We start from the raw sequence: 11857 nt of genomic DNA, 5'->3' as shown, positions 1-11857 counted from the left end.
CAGTTCTTTAAGTTTCCAAAAGTATACAGAACGCATGGCAGGATGTTCCACTGCAAGAAATTTAAATGTTAAAAATGAAGTGAGAAATGAAAAAAAGAAATCAACTACTTGTAACGCATAATTTATTGTATTAGAATAAAATTCAGAAGTACGCAAAACGCGTGGCAGAAAGTCTTGTTGCAAGAAATTCGAATGTTAAAGATAAAGCGAGAAATGAAAAAAGAAATTCACTATTTGTAATGCACAATTAATCGTATTGCAATATCAGTTTCAGTTCTTAGAATTCTCAAAAGTACACACAATGTATGGGAGGAAGTTTTGTTGCAAGAAATTTAAATAATTAGAAAATGAACAGAGATCCACTATTTGTAACACATAATTTATTGTATTACAATAATATAGAAAAAGAAAGGTCAAACTTAATCCTTTAATTTCTCAAAAGTACCCATGACACATGACAGAAAGTCTTGTTGCATTTTAATGTTACTGATAAAGTGATTACATTTTTTCTTTCATAAATTTTTTGCAATGAAACTTCCTGCAATGCGTTCCGCGTACTTATGAAACCTTAAAGGATTCAAACTGATCTCCCATTTTCTATTATTTGAAGTCATTCACTATCGAAAGTAGCTTTGTAAGAAGAAATGAGATCCCTATGAAAAACTTCAAAAAAGTAAAAAAATTACGCCAAGTACATGAAAAAGTGGAGGACTTAAAGAGTAATCATAGAAAAATAGATGATCCCCCTAAAATAATTCAAGAAAGTAGAAAAAAAAGTGAAATCGAAATGAGCTGCCAGTACATAAAGGTGCTTTCCAGCAAAGTGCAAAGGCAACACTGTATAACACAATGAAAAATTCGGTGTTTTCCAACTATCCGCAGCTACAATGCTGTGTTCAACAGTGCAGACGTTCGGACCCTAATCACAACTCATGTAAACTGACTGCTCCGCACTTTGGCGGTGAAATGAAGAAGCTAAATAGTGTATCAACCACAAACTGAGACTGTTTAGACATTTGCCTAGATGTCCGTGGTCTGGAAGTCAAATGCTTGGCGTGGCCAGGCAAGGCATATATATATTCGCTTTTGTTATCCCCTCTTCCTTTATTTTACTCTATTCAATTAAGGGGTTATACGCAGTTAGAAGGCCGAAAAAGGCCACTTTTTAAGAATTTTTCCTGGAGAAACATTGTAATGTATTGATTTAAAACTTCGGGTACGTATTGTGGTATGAAAATAATGTTTCTAACAGCCGCTACAGCTCATCACCGGGAGCACTTCCAAAAAAAACACGTTTTGCGGTGAGCACGATATTTCGGGACTGTATTATCTGAAATAAAAAAATATTTCTCGTTAGTATAATGTATTATCTCGTGTTTGATCGTGGGGATTTGCAAAATATTAATTTTTAACTAAATGGCGGCTTCGGATGGCGGAGACCAGTCCGGACTCCAATTTAACGTGGGCTGAACTGTTCTAACTACGTACGGCTGCAGGCCCTCGCTCCACTTCTGCATGCCGGCTCCGTTCGGCCCACTTAATACTCTTTCAAATCTACTCCGATTTGACAATGAAAGCGTGATTCAAAATATCCGAGTTTTTGGGGACCTGTCAGTAAAGCATTCGCGCATCCGAATCCACGAACGGCGTTGACGTGGGGTTACTCGTTCAACTGGTACACAGGCCTAAATTCGCGGGTGGGTTTTCCAAAAAAAAAAACGACATTTTCGTATTTTAATGCTATTCACGCGGGGAAAAGACATCAAAACTGTGTCACTCCAATGCCTTGGACCGTATCACATGTGTTCCTTGGAACGAAACATCGTTCCAACCCCTACACCTGTGAGTGGACCATCCCTAACTCTGGGCCAACCTGTTCAGCTCCAGGGGCAGTTTTCGAAACGAGCTTTAAATGACATTGATCCTTAACGTACCGAGAATAAACATGGTCAATTTCATTGCCCTTCGAGGTGTGGAAGTGCTCTCTTACGAAGGGTGTTGAAAAGTGGCGAACTGTTCCATCCCTCCAAGGGGTGCCTATGGGGCGCACGGCGTGGGCGTTGGCATTTCATGGATCAGTAGATTCCAGGGAATGCATTGACCCTAAATTCGGGACTGTAGTCCCAAAAATTGTGGATTTTAGATGGGGTGGGGGATTGTGGGAGGGGGTGTTGTCCGAGAGGGATTTCAAGGGGTGCATTTTGTACAGGGCATCTAGGAGAGTCGCCCCGAAGGTTTTTTTGAATTTTTCAATCCCTCCCGTCACCCCTGGTCTTTTCCAAAGAGGCGTTTTTCTACACCCTCCCCTTTAGAGAAGTGAATTAACCCCTTCGTATCAACCCTCGCCAAGGCAACTTTGCGCACATTTAGAGGACATTTCAAAACTACTCCTCGTCAAGTTTCCCCAAAATCAGTTGAAAACTCCCATAGATATGACGTTTTAAAAAAGTATTCCTTTAATTTTGTCCGTTAGTGTATATATATATCCATAATACGCATAACGATAATAATAAAAAGAATAATAAGAAAATACACTTACAAATTAATTTATTATCCAGAACTGCAGCTTTCTCCACGTTCAAAACACACAGACATATTGTCTGTTTGTCTAAATGCTCCCATGGCAGTGTGAAATAATATTTCCTGCATTTTAAATTTGACGATAGTTCGCTCGTGCTCGGTTGGCAGCTTTCGTATTTCTAGCGCCATTAAGTCCCCAAATATCGAATACTCGTACCTCTTCTTCTCCAATTTTTGTTTAACTAATTCTTGCATTGTTGTAAATGCAATATCCGCCCTATCCGTTACTTTCCTTTCCTTTCCTTGTTCCAGTGATTCATACGGATTTAAGGAGTTTCATTATTTTGAGAAACCTCACTTTCACTGTCACGTCTCTGAAAAGATTTTTAAATTTTTCCTGTGATCAGTATTGCTGTCTATATATTGGTTATAAGTTAAGAAAATTGCAAAGAAACATGACGAACGTTTATTACAATTTTAGAATCATTTCGACAATTATGATACAAAGAAACACTTACCACCTCAATATCTGTTGTCTCCCTTGTTGCTCTTGGCTTGTTTATGTCATGTAAAAATTGCATATGTGTATATGCAAACCATTCAGATCCGTATATGGAATCGACTCCGCTCCCAGATTTTTTGGAATCCAATGTTTTTCTCCTCTCTCTTCTGTATCCAGGAATTGAGGATTTCAAAAATAGATACAAAAATTGAGGATTTCAAAAATGGATAATGAATTGAGGATTTCAGAGACCCCTCGTTAGCTGCTAATAAAAGTTAAAGTAATGACTTTATCAGATGTTTTCTCAAAAATTGAAAAGTAGTCAACCATATTATAAATCTAAATCTGAACCCATATTTTATGGTATGCAATCGCGCCGTAATAGGTAAGGCCTCATTAACCGCACTTTATCCTAGGTATACAGAAAGAAGTTTTTCCTTTGATTATAATTGTATTCCGTACAGTCATAGCAGGGAAGCAACTGCCCGCTTGTAAACATATAAAATTTGTCCCTTGCTTCATGAGTTTCGGGCAAAATAAATATAGATAATTAAAAACAGATGTTTTAGTGAGCAGGGCAGTACTACGGCAGTCTGTTGTACGCGTCTGAATTCTGGTGATCGTCTTGTCGATACACCTGCTCATAAAAATTGGCCCTTTGGAATTGTCGGAAAGGCTATACGCGTCGTGCTGTTACTCTAGGGGTCATTTTATGCCAAGTCGATTTTACTATTTACACGACATGGAGAATTGTGTCATTTAAGCCGCATGGATCCTGATGTGAAGATGCTACAATTTACTAATGCACTATCTTTAAATCTTGACCCGTTTATAACTGATTAATATCAACACAAAAATATCAGTGCTTACAATTATAGTAAATAATAATTAATTTATAAAGAATATCTGCATGTTTAATTGAAAGTGCTTTTTAAACACATAAACTATTGGTCGCAGTTTACGACCATTACGACTCATACCGTGAGTCGGCGATAGACAACGGTATGTTGTACACAGGTCCGAAGTCACTATGTCATTACCTGCGGATGACACGACCCGCGGCGGAGCTGCTTTATTGCCCCTTTAACCCCTTAACCTACGATTTAGATTCGAAGATGATGGGCCGAAATTGTATATTTACTTCTGGCCCGATCATCGTACGCGGGCTATGCCCGTAATATTTACGTTTTGCCCAATCATTGTACGCGGGCTATGCCCGTCATTGTAGGTTAAGGGGTTAAACATCTGACAACCAGATATTTTTCGAAGCGTTCTTTGAAAAACACACAATTGCCTCTCATAAACAGTATATGAAATTTTGCTTCGCCCTCAATATTTTTGGTTAGAGTGGGGTAGATTGAACCGAGCGAAATTGGGTATCCGCTTCGACAAAGCTAGTCCCGGTCCGTAGTCGTCTGCACTTTGCACGGTAGAGTAATCGATGAAGCAGTAGTGATCATTCCAGTGACAGTATAATCAGTGTAGTTAGTGTTAATTTACAAAAAAACAATGTCCAGCAGCGAAGATGAATTGATTATCCGTGCTGCTACAGCTACCATAGTATGTGAAGGAAGCAGAAAACGTCAACGTAGGTGGTGGATGCGAGCAATTTTCAAAGAACGTGCAGGAGCTCCCCTATTGGATCAATTACAGATGGAAGATGGAAGTGGATTTAGGAATTTTTCTCGAATGACACGAAGTGACTTTGAATTTTTGACAAATTCAATTTGAGCAAAAATTGCTATAAGTATTTCAATAACCGATCGACTATTGATTACTTTAAGATTTTTAGCCACCGGAGATTCTTTCCAATCCTTATCATATATGTTTCGAGTGTCGAAATGATGCATATCACTAATTGTGCCGGATGTATGTGAAGCACTCATCGATGCCCTAAAAGATGTTGTGAAGGTAAATATATTTTAATTCATATTACTTATTTTGATGTTCTCCTTACTCTTCCAACGTTCGTCTTCATTTTTTTCGAAAAGAAAGTTTGACTCATTTTATTTTTCTTTAAAAAGTTTTTAATTTCATTCTCTTTTTCAGTTTCCAACATCACAAGAAGAGTGGCTTGCCGTTGAGCATGTTTTTAAGAAAAAACTAATTTTCCGCATTGCGTCGGTGCTATCGACGGAAAACATATTATTTTGCAAGCACCTATGAATAGCGGCAGCAAAGTTTACAATTATAAGGGCACATTTAGTATAGTTTTATTTGCCGCTGTTGATGGAGAATACAATTTTATTTTTTCAAATGTTGGGTGCTAGGGAAGGATTTCTGATGGAGGAGGTTTTTAAAAAAACTTTTCTTTATAACAAAATTGTAAATAATAGTTTGAATCTCCCGGAACTACGTGAATTACCAGGAGGAAACATAAAAGTACCTTTTGTATTTGTAGGATGCTTTTTCCCAAAATAAACATATATTGAAGCCTTTCAGTGGATATCAATTGAAAGGTTCCGCTAAAAGGATATTTAATTATCGAATTTTGCGGGTGAGAATAGTTGTCGAAAATGCGTTCGGAATTCTGGCGTCAGTTTTCTGTGTTTTGCGGCGACCAATGTTGTTCCAACCAGAAAAAGCAACAACGGTGATATTGGCGTGTATTTGCCTCCATAATTTTTTAAGGCGCAACGCAAATGCGCAAACAATTTATTCGCCGCCATGGTACTTTCGATAATTTTGATCCGGCAACGGGAAATCTAATACCGGGCAATTGGAGGAACGATACCTGCGAGGAATCGTACACACCACTTCGGTCCGTTCCACGGAGGCAATCAGGAATGATTCAAGATATTCCACACGAATTTGCCAATTATTTTGTAAGCCCATATGGGCATATTCCATCTCAGGAGAGATATATCTAAATTGTGTGTGTGTGTGTGTGCGTGTGTGCGTGCGTGCGTGCGTGCGTGCGTGCGTGCGTGCGTGCGAGTGAGTGAGTGAGTGAGTGAGTGAGTGAGTGAGAGTTTACATGTGTTTGCGCGCGTGGATGAGTGTGTATGTGTAACATTATAGTAAATATGCGTTGTATATATATATCGTAATTATGTATTTATGTATATATTGTATGCACGTATGGATGGATGGATGTATATGTAGATATGTGTATTTATGACTAAATATATATAAGTGCAATTATAACAATTCATGACATCAATTCATTTCGTGAAACACCGAAACAATAATAATTTTTACCTATTTCCTAACAATAACCTACAACATTAACACGTATTATCTTCAAGAACGGTACGAACCCCCTTTTTGCGCCCTGGATGAACTTGCAAATTGCATCCTTTCATTACAATTACAATTGCCATATTTTTGATTTTGTTACAGCCTATATATATTACACATACTATTCTTCAAGAAATGTTCGTTGAACTTTTTTTTAAGACAGTATGCTTGCCTATTAATATTTTTTAAAATACCATTTTACGTCCCTTGTCAGCTTCACGTCTTAAAAAAGTTAGCTATGTGAACCTGATACCCGACTTTTCAAAAATTTATTTTTTTAATGGAAAATAATAGCATTTTGTTTTTACTTGATTGAACCATCAATAGTTTCGTTTGTACCTTCATCAATTAATAAATAAAAAAAATAAAAAAAAAATCACCCAGCACCCGACATTGAGATTTTGATGATCTGTTTTTCATTTCGTTTATACTGCACTAGTTTAAATTTTACAGCCAATTGTTGTACGCGTAAGAAAGGAGTAAACTAATTTTCAAACTTTTTTAAAATCTGTTCTTCCTCTGTGCCTGTAACTTTAATTTTGAAAACAATGCGGTTTCATTCCCTTACGTTTCCATTTTAAAATGAGTTCTTCAGAAATACGCAGAATTGATGAGTGACAAACTCTCCCCTTACGCGTATAAACGATTGCTTATAAATCATAAACTATTGAGGTACAAACGACATGAAAAGCGGTACAAACGGGTACAAACGATTCTAAAGAATAGGGAAAAAACAGATTTCAAAAATCTCAATGTCAGGTGCTGGGTGATTTTTTTTTTATTTTTTTTATTTATTAATTGATGAAGGTACAAATGAATCTATTGATGGTACAATCAAGTACAAACGAAATGCTATTATTTTCCATTAAAAAAATAAATTTTTGAAAAGTCGGATATCAGGTTCACGTAGCTACAAAAGTTACCTAGTTTTTTCATAGACCCTAATTATCTCCTGGCAATAATTTTACAATCTGTTTCCTATTTTCAAACAGACTTTCTAATCGGTTACTGGCTCACGGAATCAAGTATTAATATTATAAAAATATTGCATATTGTAAACGAAACTTGAAGTTGTCTGAATTGCATCGTGTTTGGTGCCATTTTTATCAGAAAAATCTCGCCAATATATTGCATATACTTTCATCAAGATACAACAAAAAATATACAAACTTGGATGAGTAATAAGAAAATAATGTTAACTTCGGTCACGCATATTATCCCTTTGGAGTATGTACCTACCTGCGGGTGGTCTGAAAGACCAGGCCCACAGTTGGAAGAATAGCAATGCCCAAGCTCCGAGGGTTCGAAAAGGGACAAGAACGAGAAAAAAGGCGATGTTATTCCCGAACGTGTTCGCCGGATCCACCACCTCGTGGATGGCTGAATTTGGTTCGCGAACACAGTTACTTTTACGACTTTACGCCTATTAGGAGGGTCATTTGTTAGCGAACTCTGCTATTTCCCGTCCACACTAGGGCGAAAACCGGTGAATAACAGGGTTAGCTACGATGTTCACGAACGATGTACGCGAACCAGTGTTCGCACAGTGTGGACCCGGGGTAATAAATCAATTTGGTGTTGTCTTCGGATCATTCTTCCTTCTCGTGTGCTCTCTTGCGCTCTTCGCTCGGCGTCCTCTTTCTCAGCATATGAGTGCGCATTGTGCCCCAAGGAGAGTCCAATTGCACTCATATAGTATAACAATGATGCTGTACCTTCGTTGAACATTCCGGCAGCGATGTATGCAGCCATTTCTACTATTTTTTATCCACTCGGGCCAATTTTTGGTGTTATCTTCCATATGAGCTGGTTGTAGCTTTCGTTATTGTTTTGCGTGAAGCCACTAACGCATCTTTTTAATAATTTCTCATTGCTGAGATCACTGTAAATAGGATACAGAGCTTGAGCGACATCATCCGGAAATGTTGGATAATTATGCTTCAATGAAGGTAACTCATTCGCAGCTGCTGCGCGCTGCCAAGAACACCATGACTTCGGTCCGGTTGGGCACTTTTCGTGCTGTGGGTTTTCATTTGTAGAGCAATAATGGTAATAAGTAACCCATATAGCTGGTTTTGCTGGTAAGTTTGCCTTTTCTACCAAGAGTTTTTTTTTGTTTTTGTTTTCCTTCTTTTTCTACAGTTTTGACATGTTTTTTTACTCATTCCCGGAGTCGCGTGCCCATTCTTTTCTGTACATGTTCAATGCATTCTTTCTTATTTACTTCTTCGTCGTCGTACGGTGCAGCATTCAAAATTCCTGAGTATGTTTTAGAATCACCGTCTCCAATGTAGTTTTTGTACTTTACTCCAAATTTATCCACTGAATGTCGGAACATTTCGATTACTGCATCGACTTCCATTTTTCCGGAAGAACCTGTATGATTTGCGTACCAATTTTCATTATGGTCTCTATACCATTCATTGTACTCTGCAGTATTTATTTTCTTCCTCCATGAACTTTTTATTATGAGATCTACGATTTTTCCTGAATAGTATCCAATTAGCGATGGCACGCCGTATAATGAACTATACCCTCGCTTTTTCCACGTACCATCGCCAGATATAGTTAATTGTGTCGAATGAACTTCGCCTTGATTTTCAGCTATAAGATTTTTTTCTTCATTACACGCTTGTTTGAAATGTTTCTCCGCATGCGTGTATATTCCTTATTATTAAATCATACGTATTCTGTGTGATGAAGGCTGGCATATCCATCAATCCACAGAATTTTTGCGCGTCTTTCAATCCTAGTCCGAGTACTCTCATAACAAATAGAAATCGTCTATTTATAGCATAAGAATGGTCGATAAACGGACAAGAATTAATTGTACAACACCCTTAAAACCGAGTCCTCGTTCAGATGCAGTTTGGAATTTCAGTTTTCCATTACATGTTTGACATTTTACATATTTCGAAATCACTGCAAACACTGTTATAAAATTAAAAATTCTGTATTGAACTGTCGGATCACGCGGAACATTGATCTCATCTTGTATTCTTAGTTTTTTCGCAGAGGAACTAAAACTACTTTCGCCCATCTCGACAGTTTTCGGATTAAAAACGTTTTTCCTCTTTTTCGGTCTCGATTTCTGCACCTTGGCAGATGATCTTTTTTCTCTGCTACACTTCATTTTCACTAAGAAATTACACCGCTTGTATAAACGGACGCACGACTTCACTGCTCAGCTACGCTGCATATACTGACCATACTCTTCAATATTTGTCAGTTTGGGAAGAGAAACCGTTAAAATTTTGCTCAGGTATAAAAAGAACACTACTACACTGTCTCACAACGCATAGAATAGAATAGAGAGATCCGAAAAGGGACGTCCGATGGGATACTCCAGGGAGGCAGTTGCCGCTCGGCCACTGTCGCTCGGCCGCTGCCGCTCGCTCGCTACTATTTCGGCTGCCACGTCAAAAATATTTGTCGGATCGACTTGAAATTTTTGTTGTACATTCTTGAATGTATGTACATTGAGAAAAAAATTTAAAAAAGAATCGATTTTTTGAAAATTCTAACTGCGTATAACCCCTTAAACAAACAAATAATAATTTAGACTTCTTATGTAGAGTTTACAGAGATATCTATAATATATAGATATCTCTATAATAGATATCTATAATATATCTATAATATAATTCTATATAATAAATTATTTGTAAAAAGAAGTGAAATTCGATAAAGAACTTCAAAAAAGTAAAAAAATTACGCCAAGTACATGAAACAGTGGAGGACTCAAGGAGTTACCATTGAAAAATAGAAGATCCCCATAAAAAACTACAAGAAAATAGAAAAAGATGTGAAATCGAAATAAGCTCCAGATGATTTGCCTAGATTTCCGCAGCCTGGAAGTCAAATGCTTGGCGTGGCCAGGCAAGGCCAAGGTGTCGATGAATAAGAATTATTTTAAAATGCAAAATGATGAAAGTGTACTCATATTGTCAGAGTTTTAAATTGACAAATTATCTGAAAGTCTGTAAAAGAGAAAGTATGGGTATTGATGATCTATAATGCCTTGCCTGGCTACGTCAACCATTTGACTTCCAGGCCGCGGAAATCTAGGCAAATCATTTGACAGCTTATTTCGATTTCACATCTTTTTCTATTTTCTTGTAGTTTTTTATGAGGATCTTCTATTTTTCAATGGTAACTCCTTGAGTACTCCACTGTTTCATGTACTTGGCGTAATGTTTTTACTTTTTTGAAGTTTTATAAATCCTTCTTAGGCTACGGTTACTATGGATCCGAGATCTGACGAAAATGTGCTCTTGAGTCAGATGTTATGGTAGCTCCCGACCAGATGCAGAGAGTTAAGTTCTGATTCGGAAGCGTCAGTCTTTCTCTTCAATTGTACTCGCCAAGAGGAAATGGGACTGGCCTAATAAGGTAAGTGTACGGTTTACGTCGCGTCACGTCGCGTTTATTTTCGCGTCTTAGCTCCATTTTCTTAATTAAATCGATTGATTGACAGAGACAGACGCAAAGATCGGAAGAACTTTGTTTCCTTCTATTTCCTTCTTCGTGTACTTAGTTTCTACGATTGCACAGAGCTCTAAGACAGAGTTTCTATGATTGTATCATGTTTTTGTACACAAAATTGGGTATGCAATAAAAAAATGGAAGTATGACCAGAAATAATGAGTTCTATGAGAAGACATCTAATTTATAATTAACTGTATTGTATTATGATGAACCAACACTTTTTTTTCGATTTTTCTTTAATACTTCTATGTTCTATTTTAACAAACCTTTAGTCGAAGTAAAAGTACTTAGGTTTTATGTTGTATATATACTATTTTGTAGCTCTTTAATTGTTCTGGACAATTCATTATGAACTTTTTATTTTTATTGGTTTAGAAAGGTCATGAACAAAATTGAAATTCACGTCTTTCTACGTCATTATTAGAAACATGGCTCCAAAATGTGAATCCATTTCAACAATCTTGAGTTTTGTTTTAGAGTGTAGTATATTAATATACTATATTAATATAATATATTCACAATTGTGAAGTTCCCCTATGCCTTCATTATTGTTTCCATACATATAAAAAGAATAACTATTATATTTGACAATCAAAATATCAAATTTTTATTTTCTAATTTTTAAAGTTGAGTATCACTGTTAATTTCATATTGAACAGTGCAAATTACGATGTGAAGAATTATAAGTAAAGTAGATTTACAAGATAGTTCAACTTGTTCCCTGTTAGGTGGCAGCACGAATCAGTCGCGAAAATTTGAACCACTGATGGAACTGACTTTAAATGTTTAGACTGTAAATCTACGACCTCAACTCTCGTTAAATAATAATAATAATAATGAAACCAACAATATTGTTCTTATTCTTAGATAATTCATTCATTTTAAACACTAAATATTTTCCTTTAGTCAGAGTATTGAATTTCTTGTTATTCCATATTCAAATAGCATAATTATAGTACTTACTATACATAATATATATACTATAGAATAGTATATTAGACAGATTATTAAAATATGATGATTTCATACAGTAATTTCTGGTCAAAATGATAAATAAAGATGAATAAGAATGAAACATCTGCTGCATTTTTCGATATCCACTAAAAA

At 36.5% G+C, this 11857-nt stretch overlaps 1 protein-coding gene across 1 annotated transcript; it reads left to right on the top strand.

Moving 5' to 3' along the window:
* The first annotated feature begins 4531 nt into the window (after window positions 1–4531).
* LOC128894814 (uncharacterized) lies at window positions 4532–5608 on the top strand. The gene is given in 4 exon segments (XM_054156826.1): window positions 4532–4688; window positions 4755–4933; window positions 5072–5114; window positions 5117–5608. Coding segments are annotated over 4 exon segments (555 nt in total). The 3' UTR covers window positions 5293–5608.
* The last annotated feature ends 6249 nt before the right edge of the window (window positions 5609–11857 follow it).

Source organism: Hylaeus anthracinus, unplaced genomic scaffold, assembly GCF_026225885.1.
Source record: "Hylaeus anthracinus isolate JK02 unplaced genomic scaffold, UHH_iyHylAnth1.0_haploid 4, whole genome shotgun sequence".
Classification (NCBI taxonomy): Eukaryota; Metazoa; Arthropoda; class Insecta; order Hymenoptera; family Colletidae; genus Hylaeus; species Hylaeus anthracinus.
The sequence above is the reverse complement of the archived record's forward strand: the minus strand, read 5'-3'. Positions and strand labels throughout refer to the sequence as shown.